This window comes from Penicillium citrinum, assembly GCF_028827155.1.
Source record: "Penicillium citrinum strain IBT 23319 chromosome Unknown utg000003l:1.0-4596430.0:1.0-4598250.0, whole genome shotgun sequence".
Taxonomy (NCBI): domain Eukaryota; kingdom Fungi; phylum Ascomycota; class Eurotiomycetes; order Eurotiales; family Aspergillaceae; genus Penicillium; species Penicillium citrinum.
The window spans coordinates 146270-165681 of record NW_026622688.1 but is presented as its reverse complement, the minus strand read 5'-3'; the positions used below and the strand labels follow the sequence as shown (position 1 = coordinate 165681).

Genomic DNA, 19412 nt, shown 5'->3' with positions numbered 1-19412 from the left:
TCGTTACTCAACGCGACCTCTTCCACACAAAATACCTGCAACCCACGTAACAATACCCTGCCTCGCCTCGAGATTCTTATCAGATGTACAATTACACCCTGCAATTGGGCCGTCTAGTGGAGTCCTACCGGATGACGAACTGGATGTTGATGGTTGCGCCGAGAATTGGACTCCACTGGTGACGGTGGAATATCCAGCATGTCGACAGAGTACGGAGTAAACAGAGGAGATATACCGTAATGGACCCTTCAACTAGCACTACTGTACTCCGTACTAGTTTACCCTCTGCAGGATCGGCTTTGACCCGGCAGTTGTTCCGAGCCCCCCTTCCCACCAGCCTCGTATGGAATGAAAACCGTGTGAACTGACTCGAACGACGCCAATTGTGGGATGCACTAGGGCGATCTTTGCTTATATATGCTCTAGACGCGGCTCATTCAACCATGGGAAGTAGTAAATAGTCCGGAGTAGTCGCTGAAAGTAGACCGAATACTCCATGATAGTTCACTAGACAATCTGCTCAATGCTCTCTCACACTGGATGAAAGGAAGTTCCACCGGTTCATCCGGTTTTCTGCCGACTTCAACCTTTTTGCCATTCACCTCCACCACGGGCATTTCACCACCGTCTCCACTCTGCCACGCGACAACTTGTATTCGAATTGGTCGGGATCGCCCTAGTCAAATCAATTTGGTAGGGATGCACATGGACTAGCCTCGACTGGAATGCACGATTCAGGGGAACTCTAAGAACAGTCTACTCCGTACATTTACAGTTCTCCATCACTACGTTACTCCGTACAGTACTGGTGCTTTGCCGATGCATGGACCTCGCTAGAACCGTGGGAACGAGGTTGGTCGAGAATAGTGAAAGTTTACGAAGTACAATACGAGGTACATCCCTGTAAAGTCTCATTCCGACCATTGGGAAGATTTTCGAAGTGCCGGATCTGCAGCCAGTCGTATCTCGTGGAATTCTTCTATGGACCGAGGCAAGGGATCGTGGTGAACTCATGCACGAGTCAACACTGCAACAATGCAGCACGCACATGGAGAATTGATGATGAAAATGAAAAAAGACCTGACACCACTGAACGGGGAAATCAATACCGAAAAACTAGTGACATCTGTCTAATGACATTGTCAAATACTTCCCCCCCTTTTCATCCAATAACCTCGCGGACCTCAGACCCTCAGCATCCACCGAGTAATTCGATAGTTCCACCAGATCGACGCTCGTCTTTCCAACCAAGCCTTTTTGTTCCTGCACGTCCACCGGCTCCACTTGCATTGGATTGACAATGTTCAATTGAATCGTGCAATTTGGACGGCCACCTCCGCTTTTCAGCCTCGATTTGCATTTCGAGGGCTTTTCTTATAAGGTCTCGTAGATCCCCACGCGTCTGTCGGCTGTACGGAGTAGTTGATCCCTGGTATTCAATCTCCCAGTCCTCTCGCTCTCTCTCTATTACCCTTTCATTTCGAAATGGGAACTGCGGTTTATTTTGTTCCGCTGTCATTCGTTCTTGTATAATGTCGCTTCACGAGAAATATCCGGCCTATGGCGGTCGTGGACCGACGGATTTGCGCTTGGGAATCTCCCTCGCGGTCATTGCTACTATCTTTATGGCCATGCGTGTGTATGTTCGATTACGGGTAAATAAATTCGGTACTACTGCTTTGATATGGTCTCTCATTGCTTGGGTAAGATACTCCATACTATACCATACTACGGTGGCTAAGTGTGCCTGGCATCTTGCCCCCCCAAATTGTCTGTACAATCGATTAACATATGATAGCTCTTTACTGCCATCACACAAATTTTCGGTATCCTGTCCGTTCTTCATGGCTTGGGTAACCACATTACAATCATTACAAAAGTCGGCGAACTTCACCACTTCCTTCTTTACACCTGGGTGACTGTTTTCTTCTTCAACCTGGCTATTCCAACCGGCAAAGTCGCGGTTGCTGCATTCCTTATCGAAATGAATGGCCAAGGCAGTGAGTGAAACAAGATGTTGGAAGGTCTAACACAGAGTCCCCAAGCTCACGCATTCCTTCTTATAGATCCTAAGATCCGAAAAAGTCTGATCGCCGTTGCGGTTCTCAACATCGTCCTTAATATCCCCCAGGTTATGATGGTCTGGTTCCAATGCACACCAGTGACAGCTCTCTGGGACCCTGCTCGCCAGGACCAGTGCAACCACAAGAAAAGTGTATATTATACCTACTTTGTGGGTGCTATTGCCGCTCTGTCGGACTTTTACCTTGCTGTCATCCCCATTCAGATGCTTGTTCCATTGAAGATTGATCGGAAGCTGAAATGGGGGTTGAGTTTCCTGATGGGCTGTGGTATTTTTGCTGGTGTTGCTGCTATCGTCCGGACATGGGCTGCCAAATTCATTCTTGACGTGGATTCTTCTTGTGAGACTACCTTTTCACCCACGAACATGAACTTGAACATAAACATAAACTGACAATGCACTTTCTAGACGGAGTTGGAACATTGTTTCTTTGGGGCGAGGTTGAAGAATGGGTTGTTCTGATTACCATGTCCATCCCACCAGTTTGGCCCTTATTCCGCCCCTTTACCTCGCGCTTCATCAAATCCCACGTTTCGAGAACTCCCGGACCCAGCTATCATTACAACTACAAACATCCGGGCTACAGCTCTACGGCGGTTGCTTCACCTATGTCGCCGAATTTCCCACCTCCGATGGTTACGACGACGATTTCCATTTCATCTGCAAAGGATGGAGCAACGACTGTTGTGCCGTCTGAGACAGGGTCTAGGATTTCAGATGAACGTACACCGCATAACATTTTGGATAAGAATGACACTGCAGGGACTTGGGTTGAGCTTGGCAAAATTCCGGATAAATATCGGAGGACTCAATCGCCTCAGTCGCCTGTTTGATCAATGTGTTTCTCTATTTCGAGTATCTATAGTATTACGTTCACTTTTAATTCATGATTGATGCCTTTACATTTTCAAATACTACCATACTACCACTGCACTACTGTATTACGAGTAGTCATAGTAGAGTAGTGTATTGAAGATATGTCTCAACACTTGACCATACTCGTAGTAGTACTCACGTGGACTATGACCGGCAGTTGATAGAAGTAATAGTGCCTATCGATTCTATCAACAGTTCCTCGCTGCTATCTTGCATATCAGGGAGAATTTACCCCGGATTCCAGTGGTTTCAATGCCCAAATCTGGGGATCCCCTCTTCTGTATCAACCGAGGTTTACCCGGCCATGCGGAGAATAGTATACAATAGACCCAATGAATGGATCCATTGCTCAGTCCCGCATCAAGTCGTCTTGCTCAGTCGGAGAGTCCAGTCTGTTTATATTTGTGAAACAGTATGGATAATTCTACCTAGCAAGAATGGGCATATAGCTTTCTCACTTCCTGTTATGACCTCTACATATGCGAGATATTCCACCTTGTAAGAACAGAGCGTGAAATGACTTGAAAAAAAAGTAATGCGATGCGTCTGTAGGTCAGAATTAGGCAATTCAAGGCATAATTTTCTAGAAAATAAATAAAGAGATATTCTTCAGTTAGCTCGAAAAGACTAGAATGGACAGAGCTGATGTTGTGGAGAAGACCAGGTTCTCCTCTCTCTGCACCCCGCTGAATTTCCCCGCGAGGATGATTTGAAGATATACACTTTATAGTGTAAAGGATTGTTTTGAAATAAATCATGACGGGATTACAGTGGTTTTATACTAATAATGACTACTATTGATCAAATAAATGAGAAGATTCCAGAGGAAGTGCGAGAAACAAAAGTCAGCCAATCAGCGAAATTTGGCAAAACAGACGCGTTCTCTTTTGGTGTGAGTCTCTTCTCTTTTCTTCTCTTCTTCTTCTTCTTCTTCTTCTTCTTCTTCTTCTTTATCTCGTTCTCTCCTAAATTGGCGTCGGTCTGGGTCATTCATTGGATCCGGTATTCATCGCAGAATTAGCCCGGCGAAACTTCGTGATGTGTGCTTGTCGCTGGCGAATACGATGATTGTGCTGGGTCATTGGATTAACTCTACAGCTTCCTTTGCCTGCTCGAATCGAACTGATGATCTTGCTTGGAGAATTCCGATCATCACTCAACTGATTTCACCTGGGTTTTGCTACCTTCTCGGACTCTTCCATTTCTCGCCGAGCCCCCATCTTGATTGATCATGAAAGGTAGACCCGGGGACGCGACTCGATCGTTTCAGCGCTTTCATGGTCCATCATTCAACGTAGATGAAGCCCATGGCTATTATCACGGCGGCTATAGTGCAAGAGAAAGAACTGATGCTCGGACGGGATCTGCGTGGTTGGACTGTTTCAAGGGATCCGATAGTCGTCGCACATTGATCATTTGCATGGTGTATATCGCGCATGCAATTTGTCGGTGTCAACTTTGTGTCTGGATATTTTAATTACTTGACGTAGGTCAGTGATTCCCATTGTCGACCGTTCCTCCGCTCACCTAATGTTGTCTTTCTAGGTACTACTTCAAGTTGGCCGGAGTCACCAATACCATTGCAAGGGCCCAAGTCGCATTCGTCATTCAACTATTTGGAGACACTTGCTCATGGCCCTTAGTCGACCGTCTTGAACGCCGGCCGATGATCGTTGGGGGAATGTTTATCATGACAGGGCTTCTTCTGATCATCGGTGGTCTCAGCACTATTGGCTCTAGCTCGGCATTGAACGCGACCATTGCTTTTATGACGATTTTGGGGTTGTTTGGTAGGACTTCGATGGATGAACCACGTTATGATAGTCTCCTCACTCTATTGAAACACGGACGAGGCGAATCTCGGGGGAAAGGTCTGCCTCATCTTCTTTGACCTGTCACTTCCCATGTGTGTCTATTGGTACTTCTGTCTCCCCAAATCGAAGGGACGCACTAGCAGAGGTTCAAGAAATGTTCCAGGATGGCCTGCCAATCATTCAGGATGCTGTAGAGAGGTATTGAGTAGAGAAGATATTGGAGATAGTAATGGTATAGTGTAAGTATTCACTGACTGACCATGATAATACTTATTATTCATGTCAATATAATATTAAACCCTGTGATTTTTTAAGTATTCTACCACTCAATGGTATCCAGGGCCGATTTGAATGAATGACTTCTTCACTGCTCGTCCTAACGTCTCCCATCACACGCTCCTTTCTCTTTTGCTCTTTTTCTTCTCCTTTCCCTCCTCCCCCCCATTACAATTAATCATACTCAGTTTTTTGGTACACCAAATACACACCCTACATCATGGAAGACGACCGCACACCAGGAAATCTAATCGATAATTACGACCTCATCGTGAAATACGTCCACGCAATCCACCTACTGAAACTCCTCTGCATGAACGCCCACATCGAAGCCTTCGACGCGAGCCCAAACACCCCCCTCGGCCGTCGTGCACTATTCATGGACCGTCGACCAGAACATAATGCAAGATTTTACTTCCTATCCGACTTCCTATCCGGCGTGAAATATCTCAATGATATCCTCGCCAAACTATCTCTCGCGCCCATTCGCATTCAAGAAGGCCATGCACCCGATAACATCTCCATCACCGCTCAAGTCGCTAAAGTCAACAATATTCGTCGGGCATTGGGTTTACCAGTGGTGAATCTTCTGGAGGATGCGGCGGAGTATGGGAATTGGGAGATTGGTCCGGATCAACTGACTCTCAGTGAATTGTTTTTCGAATTACTCTTTCGATCTATCTATTCAAGGGCTATTTCGGAATTAGCTGATCCCGACGATCCTACTGCGACAATTACGGATGGCGAGAGTGAGCTGGAGAATATTGTGCGGAGATTCAGTATGCTGGGACAGGAGGATGGAATTTCTGAGACGCGGTGTGGGAATGAACATGCTCGCAGTAGTCGTGGTTCAGCTTAAGCAACTAAGGCAAAGGATTTTATGAGATGGAGCTAGGCCTGTTACTATGGAAGGATTGTTTCGAACTGGTTTTACTTTCATAAAGGATTGTCTGGGGGGGGATTCATTCTTGAAATGGTGTAGGCAGGAAAGAGGATGATGAGACATGATGATATAGTAACATGAATTATCAGGAGGCTTACATATTAAGGAATATGACGAATATACTTAGAGTATATGCAATCTCTCTTTCCCTTGTATCTTCTTCTAATATTGTTTCGTATACCTAGAATGCCAATGAAGCTCCGTTGTGACAAGGTATATGAGCACGCTGTTCATCGATGCCAATCCTGACCATCAACAGTAATGTCTCGGATTATCCTCGGAATGTTATAACCATTCACAGTAGACGCTAACGCAAGGCAAATACGTACATAGTATGGTAGTACGATTAGCTGGGCAGATTCTTATTAGGTCCGGGGTACGGTACAGAGGCTGGAAATCCCTTTTACGTGAAACACGTATACGTTGAGCAATTAATTAGCATTAAGATAACATGAAACAAATCTAAGCTACAATTCTAAACTCTTGATGATATGCTCCTCGTGGTCAGGTGAATTGCTGCAAGGTTAGACTGCTCTATCAAAGCGTTTGGTTCCTTCATCTCCCCTGTCGATCAGGGGCTCACTACAGTATTATCATTCCAGGGCCGATGAACATATTGGCTTAAAATACTTCCTAATTTGCAATCAACAATGTACCTACTTCTGAATGCTTGATATTGTCTGCTTCTGCTTATTCCCACAATAAATAAACTCATCTTGGCGTGCTTGGCATTTCTTGTTTCTTCCACTTCATCGTCAATCTTGTTAACTGACAATACTCGTGTCCATGTATAACCCAATAACCCAAGTGTAAACCAGTACTACTGGTTACGCTTCTTCCAGGCAACAATAAATGTATTTCTAGGACTCCGTCGGATCTCCATTTCTCTAATTTCCCATGACGCCATTCACGCAATATGTCACCTTCCTAGTTGCTTTCAACGTTGCAGTGCGAGCATCGACGGCCCCGCTGAAACCCCTCAAACAGGATGAGCCCCTCGTGTGAAGCCCGGATATCCGGAGTATCACAACGGATTCTTCCGCCACCTGGTGGAGAATTTGCTCGATCTGCAGATGTATTGGCGAGGCTTGATGTTGATGCAATCTCACGACGAGCCATTCATTCATGTCGTTGTCAGGAACCCTAACTCCAACTCTCTCCACACCCCCCCACTTGTCCGGAAAGTTTGTAGGACGGAGTATTTAACATGGGTATCCCCTAATGATTAAAACCAGATCTTAAGTTACTTCCTGGAAACTCTTCCTAGTATCTTCACCATGCGTGTTCTTGTCTCCTTGACCACCCTGGTGGCCACGGTCGCAGCTTTACAGAGTCCCCACCGCAAAGCAACGAAGAAGCAAACAACCGCCAATCATTTCCACAAACGAGACACCCACACAGTACATCAGGATGATTATCAATATCTGAACAAGAAGACTCAAGGTAAAATATCCCCCCCCCCCCTAGGAAACTCCGCGAATCGGTAAATTGTGTCTAGCTTAACTTACACGGCGACCCCAGAATTCCTCGTCAACGGCAAACATTTCCCCCAGGTCCCATTTGATATTGGCGAGAGTTATTCCGGTCTCTTGTCAAACACCCCCAATGGAAACTCCAGTCTGTTTTTTTGGTTCTTCCCATCAACAAACCCAGATGCTAAGAAAGAGGTATATACTTATTGGATCTCATCCTTTGTTGAAAGTTTTGGAGAGAAGAGAGTCGCTGATGATTGAAGATTACTATCTGGTTAAACGGTGGCCCCGGATGCAGTTCACTTGATGGTCTTCTCCAGGAAAATGGCCCTTTCTTATGGCAATCCGGCCAGTACGAGCCTGTGCGCAATCCTTACTCCTGGACGAACTTGACCAACCTTGTTTATATCGATCAACCTGCTGGAACGGGCTTTTCCCCCGGACCGTCAACCGTTAAGAATGAAATCGACGTGTCAAATCAGTTCAATGACTTCTGGAGACGCTTTATCAAGACCTTTAGCATGCAAGGCTATAAGGTTTATATCACTGGCGAAAGCTATGCTGGACAGTATATCCCGTATATCGCGGCTGGCTTCCTCGATCAAAATGATACTACCCATTTCAACTTGAAGGGGATTCAAATTAATGATCCGTCCATCAATGAGGACGGTGTCATGATCTATGGTAAGACATACTACCAACATCTCCATACTTGACAATATCTAAATTGACTACTAAGCCCCCGCTGTGCCGGCATTGAATCACTTCTCAAGTGTCTTCGGTCTAAATGAAACTTTCACAACTGATATCAACGAGAAGGCCGAGAAATGTGGTTTCAACAAGTTCCTGGATACTGCTCTCACCTACCCACCTCCCAAGGATTTCCCTATCACGCCAGACTACACCAAGGATGGATGTGATGTATGGGACCAGATCTTGGTCGCTGCTACATATATCAACCCCTGCTTTAACATGTACCACCTGACGGACTTTTGCCCTTTCCTCTGGGATGAAATGGGCTTCCCTTCTTTGGCTGGCGGTCCGAATAATTACTTCAACCAGTCCGCTGTTCAAAAGGCCCTTCATGTCCCACCTACCAACTACGCTGTTTGCGGTGGATCAGGGCCAATATTTGGCAAAGAAGGCGACCAATCTGTTCCAAGCGCCCTCGGCCCTCTCCCTAGAGTCATCGAAGCTACAAACAACGTACTCATCGGCCACGGCTGGTACGATTATCTGCTTTTCATGAATGGATCCCTAGTCACGATTCAGAATATGACTTGGAATGGAGCACAGGGTTTCCAGAAGCCACCGACTGAACCATTGTTCGTCCCATACACCAGTGCTCTAGACACCATCGCGAATCAAGAGGCCGGAATCCCCTGGAATAACAATGCTGGTGGTGGTATTCTGGGTACTGCGCACACTGAGCGTGGTTTGACATTCAGCTCTGTTTATGGATCTGGACATGGTAGGTCTCCACTCTTCCCTCAATATGATGCCTTAACTAATGCTTGAGCAGAAATTCCTCAGTATGTCCCCGGTGCCGCTTACCGTCAGCTCGAATTCCTCCTTGGACGTATCAAGAATCTTCAGGAGAAGGGGCCCTACACTACCTTGTAGATTTTGACTGAATTCGACATGCCACTGAGCTGTCATGTCGAAACATGTTATCTGGATATCGTTCGGTCCTGATTTTGTACATACTAAATCGACTGTCTTTGTGAAATGATTACCTATTACAGGGTCCATTGAGTACTAGAATCTGCATATATACAACTGAATCCCACTTCAGCGACCGAAATATCGCTTCGAAGCATTCCATATACCTCGCGAACCCGTCGCAATTTCATGACGTCCATCGTAGAGGGGATAAATAACCACGGCCGCAAATGCTCCAAATTGCCAGATAATAGACACAGTCACCCATCCCGAAAAGAATGGCTTGGTGAAAATGTAGTCACGATAAAGTGGAAGAGGCCAGGCCACAAATGTCACCAGGACAATAACAACAAACATAATGACTGCGATCTTCAGCCATCGGTATAATTCTTTTAGGGTTTGCTGGTCAAATGGATGTTGAATATCATCTAGACTTTGCTTTTCTACCGCGATAGATTGTGGAGTCGACACCTTTTCATCAATAACATCAAGGCCATCCGAGGTCTTACTGTGGACTGGATCGGACGGAGGTGTGCTATTCACTGACTTGACAGTGTCCTCGGCATTCTTGAAGCCTTCACCGTTTTCATCGCCGCTTTCATTGGGCGAGGAGGAATCGGAGTCGGCGTGCAATTTGGCTTCGTCTTGCAATTCGATGCGGAGATATTCTCTCCAGTCAAACTTGTCAGGCTTGTAGAGTGAAAGAGTCACGGAGTAAAGGGCCGGTGAGAACAAAGACGCAATAGCTGCATAAAGGGCTGGGTATTCGTCCGAAGTAGCAGCAATATCCACAGCACCAACGAGTGACTTGGCGCTTGCAAGCCAGACAGCGAGACCAGTAAAGAAGCCGAGAATTGGAGAGACGATGGCGGCTAGACGAGTCTGACGAGACCAGAACAGTGTAAGGATCAAGGGAATAATTCCTGGACAGGAGATGATCGGCCGCAAGTAGTTTATCCAAGTCATGTTGGCTCCTCCGTAATTCATAGCAATTGAAATTCCAGTGATGAAGACACCATGTATAATCACTGTGATATGACTAACTCGGACCAGCTTTTTGTCGGTTACCTTCGGGTTCAGGTAAGTTTTATACAAATCGTAGGAAAGGATACTGCTAACGGCGATCATGGATGAGGAGACCGTGCTGGTAAGTGCCATGAAAAGCAAGAAGAAGAATCCAATGATCCCCTTGCTTCCGATCAAAGCTTTCAGAACGTATGGCATCACCATTCCCATGCTGATTTCGGTTTCAGTCAGAGAACCAGGATAAGTTGGGAAAATGGAGGTGTTATGCAGCGCTCGAGCTGTCAACCCAACGACCGTACCAATTCCCCAGGGAATTCCAAAGACTGCAATGGCAGCGATGTTATAACCAGGGACTGTTGCCTTTGTCTCTGTTGCAAATGACTTTTGCCAGAATGCAGTATCCTAAAGGACCACGATTAGACTGATGATTATAGGTTTTTCATGATAGAAAACCCTCTTAGTCGCCAGGGCGAAGAGTTAGTGCTTACCATGACGACTAGAGCCAAGTTGCCGAACTTCAATATGAGACTCCAAATTATTGCTCCTTTAGATTTGAAGGTCATGACTGATCCAAGGTAGTTTCCGGAGATGTAATTCTCGCCCGCGGTCGCCTGTACTTTATCATATAGACCACTCAAACCGCCGACAGCGTCGTTGGTCAGGACAGCAATGGTGAAGTATATGATAAGGATCAAAGCAATTGCAGTATGCAGGAAATCAGTTAAGAACGTCGCCTTTAATCCTCCAACAGCCGTGTATAGTACAACTAAACTGAGTCAATCAAGAAACATGGGGGAATGATTGTACTAGCAATAGATCACCTACCTCCAAGTGGAATGAGAATAGTCGCGGCGACAAAGTGCATTCCCGATACACCATAGATGAGCTGAGATCCAGTCATGATCATGGAAGCACAGCCAAAAACGTTGTTGACCAAGTTCAGTACGATAAAGACAAGATGACCGATCTTACCATATCTCATTCGTACAATTTCAAGGGAAGTATGGGCGTATGGAACTCGGATCTTGGCCATCACACCAAGAGCTGCCATTAAAGCAATTTGAAAACACAACCCTGATCCCCACCACTTTTTATTGTCAATGAACTTGTCATTTTTTTGTAATCGAAGATAGAGAGGGTAAAATGGTGATCTTACCAAAGGAACTGCCAGGCCATATCTGTAGCACATCGCAGCAGCAAGTACTGTCTCATTGATCCACATCCAGGATGAAAACACTGCAGATGCAGTCAAGCCCGTTCCAACAGATCGATTGGCGACCATGAACATCTCCGATTTTCCAGAGTCTTCGGAAAGATACGCTTTTTGGATTTTGACGGCAAATAGAATGACACCGCAAAATAGCACGCTCAATCCGATCAGCAGGCCATAGGCCGCTCCCTGGGAGATCAGGGCCAGTTTGGCCGTGTCTATGGTGTTAGACGACATGGTGAGCTCCCAAGACTTCGGAAACGCAAAAGGAAGCTTGATAGCGTCCAGTTGATTCTTATTTATTCACATCACGGACCATTCTCTTCTTTGGCTTGTAGCTTGATGTGCTTTTTGGCCAATAAAAATATATCGATTTGATCCTGCATAGCGAGTCAAATGGTCGGAGCTTTCTCGCGTCGTCCAAATCTGATATTGCGTTATGTGGAAATCGACTCTGATTATGACGTTTCGGAATATTATTTCTGGCATTTGACAGGCCCAAATAACGTTTTTCCAGAAAATCATTCAATATAATTGCATTCGATTGGTCTTTGTGTTCATGTTGGGTGAAATTAGAGATTGTTCGTCGCTATGGCGTGCCTTCATGGCGCGATAGTCACGGCATTCTTCGCTATCAACCACCAACTAAATCCTCTAAATTTCTCCACCATCACTGCAGGGTCATCTTGTCGGGCTTCATAAGCCAAGATATCTGTCGGCCGATAGGTTCATAGTATATTCGGAATCAGTTCTGGAAATAGCGAATACAATATACTAGCCACTCGGTAAATAGACCGAATGGGCTTGGTCATTAAGACACCCCCATCGCAGATTTCCTCCATAGAATAATTATTCACTTCTTTTACAATTTCGCCAATTTGAATAAATTTACAGAACATGGCAGATACTATTTCCAGGCAGAATGAGGATATTCCTCAAAGCAAGAAGCAAATCATTCTAAATGCCTTCGTTATGAACACACCAGGTCATTTGGCCCCAGGTTTATGGAAACATCCACGAAACCAAACAGATCAATACAAGAAACTATCATTCTGGACAAATCTCGCACAACTCCTGGACAAGGCGAACTTTCATGCCATGTTTATTGCAGATACTCTAGGCCCATACGATGTGTACAAAGGCCCGGCAAATGTCATTCCATCACTCAGCTCAGGCGCCCAGTTCCCCGTGAATGACCCTCTGTATTTGGTTCCGGCACTGGCTGCCGTGACTAAAAATCTCATTTTTGGAGTGACTGCCAGCTTGACGTATGAAAAGCCTTATTCACTGGCGCGTCGATTGTCTACGGTGGACCATCTCAGTGAAGGGCGTTTGGCGTGGAATATCGTTACTTCATATCTGGACAGTGCTGCCAGAAACCACGGCTTGACAGAGCAGATTCCTCACGATGAGAGATATGCTATTGCCCATGAATATCTTGAAGTGTTGTACAAACTTTGGGAAGGGAGTTTTCGAGATGGAGCGGTGATTGCGGACCGCGAATCGGGGGTATATATTGAGAGTGATGGTGTTCGTCAGGTTAATCATAAAGGGAAATATTTCGAGGTCCCAGGCCCTCATTTTGTGGAGCCATCGCCACAGCGAACTCCATTCCTCTTTCAAGCTGGTGTTTCTGAGGCTGGTAATTCGTTTGGTGGTAAGCATGGCGAGGCCATCTTCATCGGTGGCCAAACCCCTGAGGGTACTCGTGGAACAGTGGACAATATTCGCAGAATCGCCCTTGAAGAAGGCCGGGATCCAAAACATCTCAAAGTGCTTGTCGGAATCAATGTCATCATCGCAGCTACGGATGAGGAGGCCAAGGCAAAGAGAGAGGATTATCTCCGATATGCCGATGATGAAGGTGCCCTGGCTTTGTTTGGTGGATGGACTGGGGTAGATTTATCAAGCTACTCCGACGACGAAGACTTTCGATTTAGTGACTCTCCCCGAGTGCAATCAATCGTGCGAAGGTTCTCTTCTACCGTCCCAGGAACCGAGAATCTCCCTTGGACCAAACGAAGGATTGTGGAATATATAAGCGTGGGAGGTCTCCAGGCAAAAGTCGTTGGTGGCCCTACGACTGTTGCAGATGAATTGGAGAAATGGGTTGAGATATCTGGTGTGGATGGATTCAATTTGGCTCATATCACGAACCCGGGATCATTTGAGGATATCATTGAATTCCTGCTTCCCGAACTTCGACGCAGAGGGATTTTTCGTGCAGGGGTAGAAAAGAAGGGAGCAACAGCCAGAGATGTGTTTATTGGATCTGATCGACTACCTGAGGATCATCCTGGGAGCAAGTATAAATGGAATGCTGGCGAGAAGATTCCACAATATCAAGTTGACGATGGAACAGAAAACCTACAGGTCTCTTCGAAAGAAAATCTGTGAATCAAGAGTTGGACCATATTGAGTCGCTTCTGCACTGAACCTTGAGATAAATTACAGTGAAGTAGAACAATATCTTGCTTGAATGACCTTCACACTAGCTGCGAAATGTCTGACTTCGACCACCAAAACTCCGTCTCCTTTCGCGCCCAGTCATCTTTAACCATCTTAGCAGGAGATGCAGCTTTCTCACCGATCAATTCCTCATTGCCTTCACCAAAAACCATAATGCTCTGGTTTTCTGGACTGAAGGGTAACCAATGCGGTCTCTCAGGATGTCTCCTTCGCAGCGTGTTCGGATCACCTGTCGTAATGAAGCTGGTCAAGTAGGCATGAAGGGTCCCAGATAATTCATTCTGGGAATCGGAAATACCTCGGACATTCTTATTGTAGGTCTCGTAGTACATATTGTCGGCATGGCTTGCCCCGAGAATAGTTCGAGTCAGCGCCCAGTGATATAGATACACTAATGACCCCGAGGATGAGGCGATATGGGCCGTTTGACGGACTGGGGCCACATAGGCGTAGTGGCCATATGCCGCTTCAATGCGTCTGAACTGGGTTCCTAGACCTTCTCCAGTGACCTTGTATTTGGATTCAGGATCACTCTGTGGATCAGGATATAGATCCTCAATAATATCTAGTTCTGATTCGGAGAGGTCGGGGAGAAGAGTCTGCCAGAATGAGCGGAACTCAGATGGGTCGGACATTGTTTTATCCATGTAGACATTTGCTTCATTCGTATTGAAGCCAGTCATAATTGGCACCCTGTACCATGACCCAGAATTCCAGGCTTCAAGTGGCTTGCATGGAATGATGTCTCCGTCGATGACTGGCTGGAAAGGCCATCGAAGGGATGGATTGTATTTATCGAAGACAGTTGTCTGGGCATTTATAATCGTGAAGCTCGGCAAGCTGCGTAGGAATGGGAAGATCTCAGTTGATGATAAATGATCTGGACATCCAACTTCGTTAAGAAAGTCCTGAAATTGCTCTTCGTGAATATTTGCATTATAAGGACGAATAGCCCGAGAGGTGGGAGATCCAGACTCCATGATCACCCGGTGGAATAGCGGATGCTTTCGCTGATTGTGGTTTAAAACATGATGGCCTATCTTTATCCAGATGAGTCTTATGGTTCAAGTTAGATAGTGAAATCTCGATTTACTCACGGAGTGTGCTCCTGCAGAAAGACCAATTAGGGTCACACTGCTCGGATCACCACCAAATTGACTAATATTCTCATAAACCCATTCAAAGAGGAGGATCTGGTCTCGCAATCCCAAGTTCAATATACTCTCCTCCTTACTTACCGTAGAAGGGAGAAAGCCAAGCGCACCTATACGATACCCAAAGCTCACGGCGATAAACGGGGCTTCTGACCATGCTACCATCGAAGCAGTATCGTGCATAGCAGCAGCTCCACGATTAAATGCACCGCCATGCAGATAAATCGCCACTGGAAGATTTCCGCTGAAGCTGGTTGGTCGGAATATATTCGCTGTCAAACAGTTTTCGCTTTGGTTCAGGTCGAGACATCCGAAAAGCAGTGCCTTTCCAGGGGCCGCATCGCCGTACTCGGAGGCATCAAATGTACCCATTGACTCTCGTACTTTCTCTGGAGGCTTGAATCGATTTGCTCCGACTGGGGGAATCGCATAGGGGATTCCTAGAAATAGGTCAAGCGGCTGTGGATATTCTTCATCCACTTGGATGCCGAGTATGACGCCTTGGGGGAGACTCACGGAAGGCCTGTCTTTAGATGACATTTTTCTCAAAAACGGATACTTAGATTTGTATTTTCAAGTAGATTATGTTATTGTATTTTAGGCTAAGGCTATTGCAATACTCGCTAGTAGTAATCCGGGATGCTGATGTGATGGTGTATCAGATACTTGATGACTTCACTATTAATGCATACCGTTAAACTACGAGTGTTGACCACTCAGCAACCACATCGAAAGAAGTGGATTAAGCAACTCCGTTCCCGGTATATGGACAAAATTATTCAAGAAACACTCTCTTCAATTGAGGCTGATGGAGACATTATCCGCGGTATTTCCACTCGGAGACGAAATCCGCCGGACATGTCAAGCCCTACATTTTATGCTAGTCTAGTTCATCAGTTCGTGCCTCGAGTATCTACTTCGTCATTCTGTTATTCAATCATAGACACGGCGGAATAATATCCGGATGGATTAGTTGGCTCCTCTAAAGACACGCCATATTCTTGTGATGATAGTGCACTGTTGTCTCTCATCCTCCACCGTTTAACCTTCAGGTCTCCACTGTACGTCCGTCACCTTCATGAATACTGGAAGCAGTAATGTTTCTCCTCGAAGCGAGGCTAGCTATGACTCTACAGAGAAATATGTCACTCCACAGTATGTCTATTCTTTTCCGAAGTCCATTAGAAAGCGATTGTCCTAGTGTATACTCGTCTAACTCGTTTATAGAAAGCGACCATTCTGGCAGCGCTTGTTCCATATCCATCGCTCACGAAGACCCGACTATGAAAATGCCGAGATCCACACTTGGAATGGTCCTGATGACCCCGAAAACCCGTATGTTCTATCATCAAATGACCTCAGATTCTTCTAAGAGAGAGACTGATCAATTCAGGTTCAATTGGAGTAAAACCTACAAATGGATCCTTACAGTAACTGGATGTTTGATGTCAGTAACTGTCTTCATCCACTATTCATTGTACTCTCGATTGATAATAACTCTCTCACGAAAAGGAATGTCATTGTATCACTTCCAGCTGGCTCTTACAGCAGTGGAAAATTATACATGGCCGAACGGTTCCACGTCCAAAATGAACCCTTTCCCAATCTTCAATTTGCAACAATGACCTTTCAATTCGGCGCTGCTTTCTTACCCCCGATCTTCGTGCCATTATCTGAATCTTGGGGTCGAAGACCGGGGTATTTCTTCGGTTACTCCATTCTCGTGATATCTCTGTTCCCATCGGCATTTGCGCAGAACTTCGCTACTTTAGTAGTGACGAGATTCTTTGGTGGAGGAGCTGCTGCTTCAACGATTAATATCGTTGGTGGAAGTATTAGTGACGTCTGGCGTGGTGGTGTTTCTCGCAGTCATCCATTGTCTCTGTATGTGTTTTCTACTGTGGTTGGAATCGCATTGGGACCTTTCATTGGAGGTGGCCTGCAGAGAATCCATATCGGTTCTCCATGGAGATGGTATGTTTTTAACTTGAAGCCGTTGATGAAAATTGATTGACTCTGTTCTAGGATCTTCTATTGCCAAATTATATGGGGATTCGCATTGATGCCCGTCTTCTACTTCATACTCTCCGAGACAAGAGGAGATGTCATCTTGTCTAAACGTGCCAGAAATCTTCGTCTTCAAACAGGTCGGCCTATATACTCCAAGTTCGACCTAAAAGCTCCCAGTGTATTGCAACGTTCGAAAATATCGACAACGCGTCCAACGCGAATGCTTCTCACGGAGCCAGTGGTTCTCTTCTTCACCTTGTGGCTGAGTTTCGCCTGGGGGACACTCTTCCTCTTCTTCGACAGTGTATATCTCACGTTCCATCACAATTATAAGTGGAATGTATTCACAGTTGGTCTTGTGGAACTTTCGATTCTGATCGGTACATTCATTGGACTCGTCTTTGATCCCATCCAAGCGGAAATATACAAGCGATCAGCGAAAAGAAATCCGACAGCGGACGGTCAAGGGAAACCAATTCCAGAAGCACGCTTGTATACTTCTATCCCGGGAAGTCTTCTCTTCGCTGGTGGGCTGTTCTGGTATGGATGGGGTAGCGTTGGACATGGCTCCCTACACTGGATAGTCCCCGCGCTGGGAATTGGATGCACTGGCATAGGCATCTTCTCGATTTTAATGGCAGTAAATAACTTCCTCGTCGATGCATATGAGAAATATGCGGCCTCGGCGTTATCAGCCACCTCGTTGGGTCGAAATATCATCAGCGGCGCTTTACCGTTGGCTACCCACGCACTCTTCACACATTTGGGATATGGATGGGCAGGGACATTGCTAGGCTTCATCGGACTCGGTCTTTCGCTGGTTCCTGTAGTCTTGGTATTGAAGGGACCTGCTATTCGAAAACGCAGTCCGTTCATGCGCGAGTCGATGTTTGAAGAGAACAAAACGGACTAAGCAAGAACAAGATATGGACGGAATCCATCAAAAGTATGTAATGGTAGAAATAAACGAAACAATTCATAAATCCCTTGACGCCTGCGCTTGGCTAGGGTCTATAGACATATCTATTCTTGCCATTGCTGTACACGGCAGACATTTCTCATCCAAACCGGCCTCCGCGGCTGAACCCAAAAAAAATTATATCGGAGTATCCAAACTAAAATCCTCTTATTTTCTTCATTCTCTCCTCGCTCTTTGCTTCGCACTCGGCAATCCACCTCATGAGAAGCTTAGAAGCAGAAGACTTGGTCCTCCAACTTGCTGACAGGGCGGGCCTTGGTGTAGCCGAGAGACTCGGTGGCCTTCTTCATAGCGCTGACCATGGGAGGGGGACCGCACAGCAGAATCTTGACATCAGAGGCGGGGGCAGGCAGACGTTCCTGTTTTGATTCCAGAGTTAGAGCATGTCCACCTCGGCACAGACCGAATCACATGTGCATGGGATCTCACCTTGATCATATCAGGGGTAACGAAACCAACACCACCAGCCCAGTTTTCGGGTGGGTTGTTCAGGACATAGTAAACATTGAAGCCCTCGTCCTCCTTGACCAGCTTCTCCAGCTTCTCCTTCAGCAGAATATCCTCGGGGTTGACATTGGCGAAGATCAGATCAATCTTGGTGGTGTCATTGCCGCCGTTGCGGGGACGGTTGCGAATGATAGCCTCGATGATCTGCAGCATGGGGGTAATACCAGTACCACCAGCAATCATACCAATGTGGCGGCACATGTTGGGGGTGTAGACCATGGCACCCTTGGGACCACGGACCTTCATGGTCTGGCCGACCTTCAGGGTAGTGAGATACTTGGAGATGTTACCCTGGTCGTAAGCCTTGACCAGCAGGTCGAAGTAGCCGGCCTCATTGTCAGAGGAAATAGGAGTGTAAGAACGGACAACCTCTTTGGGCTGGCCGTCAATGGTGGCAGCGAGAGAGATGTGTTGACCGATGGGGAGACCAAGAATATCGGTGGGACGGGGGAGAGCAAAACGGTAGATAGCGACGTTGTGAGAGATGTGGTCGACCTCCTTCAGCACAAAGTCCTGGAACTCAGTGGGGTTCAAGACCTTGCGAGGCTCTGCGACAGTTAGTCACACCATCTACATGCCACATCCACAGTGGATGATCGCATGACAATGCGATTATAATTCTGCGATGGGACGATGGTCCGGAGGCATCCTACTTACTGCTACCACCAGCGAAGAAAGCCAAACCAGTGAAAACAGCCGCAGCAGCCGCAGCATATGCGACGAACTCAGGCTTGACAGCGTACACACCGGCGACCAAAAGGGCCGAGGGAATAATAGCAGTGCCGACGTTGAGACTATTGACAGTAAACAATGTCAGCAATGGACTAGAGCGGCAAACCATGTCAACCTAGGGGAATATAAGATATACCTCATGGCGGCGTATAGTGAATTGTCGAGGGAAGAAAAAGAGGAGGTGAAGAAACGAAGAAGA

General features: G+C 46.3%; 8 protein-coding genes across 8 annotated transcripts; 5 read left to right on the top strand and 3 right to left on the bottom strand.

Moving 5' to 3' along the window:
- Positions 1-1532: 1532 nt before the first annotated feature.
- N7469_003335 (uncharacterized protein) lies at positions 1533-2916 on the top strand (the record flags this gene model as incomplete). The annotated part of the gene is made up of 4 exons (XM_056642255.1): positions 1533-1703; positions 1799-2000; positions 2067-2423; positions 2492-2916. The coding sequence occupies 4 exons, from the start codon at positions 1533-1535 to the stop codon at positions 2914-2916; spliced, it is 1155 nt and encodes a 384-aa protein (XP_056501667.1).
- Positions 2917-5269: 2353 nt separating this feature from the next.
- Positions 5270-5908, top strand: N7469_003334 (uncharacterized protein; the record flags this gene model as incomplete). The annotated part of the gene is made up of 1 exon (XM_056642254.1): positions 5270-5908. The coding sequence occupies one exon, from the start codon at positions 5270-5272 to the stop codon at positions 5906-5908; it is 639 nt and encodes a 212-aa protein (XP_056501666.1).
- A 1361-nt stretch (positions 5909-7269) lies between these two features.
- Positions 7270-9087, top strand: cpdS (uncharacterized protein; the record flags this gene model as incomplete). The annotated part of the gene is made up of 5 exons (XM_056642253.1): positions 7270-7435; positions 7514-7659; positions 7728-8148; positions 8204-8935; positions 8987-9087. 5 exons carry the CDS (start codon positions 7270-7272, stop codon positions 9085-9087), a joined length of 1566 nt encoding a protein of 521 aa, XP_056501665.1.
- A 168-nt stretch (positions 9088-9255) lies between these two features.
- N7469_003332 (sodium:solute symporter family protein) lies at positions 9256-11599 on the bottom strand (the record flags this gene model as incomplete). The annotated part of the gene is made up of 4 exons (XM_056642252.1): positions 9256-10554; positions 10641-10918; positions 10978-11239; positions 11309-11599. 4 exons carry the CDS (start codon positions 11597-11599, stop codon positions 9256-9258), a joined length of 2130 nt encoding a protein of 709 aa, XP_056501664.1.
- A 660-nt stretch (positions 11600-12259) lies between these two features.
- On the top strand, positions 12260-13759 carry N7469_003331 (LLM class flavin-dependent oxidoreductase; the record flags this gene model as incomplete). The annotated part of the gene is made up of 1 exon (XM_056642251.1): positions 12260-13759. One exon carries the CDS (start codon positions 12260-12262, stop codon positions 13757-13759), a length of 1500 nt encoding a protein of 499 aa, XP_056501663.1.
- Positions 13760-13848: 89 nt separating this feature from the next.
- On the bottom strand, positions 13849-15525 carry N7469_003330 (Carboxylesterase type B; the record flags this gene model as incomplete). Its single annotated transcript, XM_056642250.1, has 2 exons — positions 13849-14871; positions 14929-15525. 2 exons carry the CDS (start codon positions 15523-15525, stop codon positions 13849-13851), a joined length of 1620 nt encoding a protein of 539 aa, XP_056501662.1.
- A 538-nt stretch (positions 15526-16063) lies between these two features.
- Positions 16064-17908, top strand: N7469_003329 (uncharacterized protein; the record flags this gene model as incomplete). Its single annotated transcript, XM_056642249.1, has 4 exons — positions 16064-16140; positions 16213-16320; positions 16417-16959; positions 17011-17908. 4 exons carry the CDS (start codon positions 16064-16066, stop codon positions 17906-17908), a joined length of 1626 nt encoding a protein of 541 aa, XP_056501661.1.
- Positions 17909-18183: 275 nt separating this feature from the next.
- Positions 18184-19274, bottom strand: N7469_003328 (cytochrome b5 reductase family protein; the record flags this gene model as incomplete). The annotated part of the gene is made up of 3 exons (XM_056642248.1): positions 18184-18333; positions 18404-19029; positions 19139-19274. Coding segments are annotated over 3 exons (912 nt in total), but the record flags the coding sequence as incomplete, so codon positions are not given.
- Between the last annotated feature and the right edge of the window lie 138 nt (positions 19275-19412).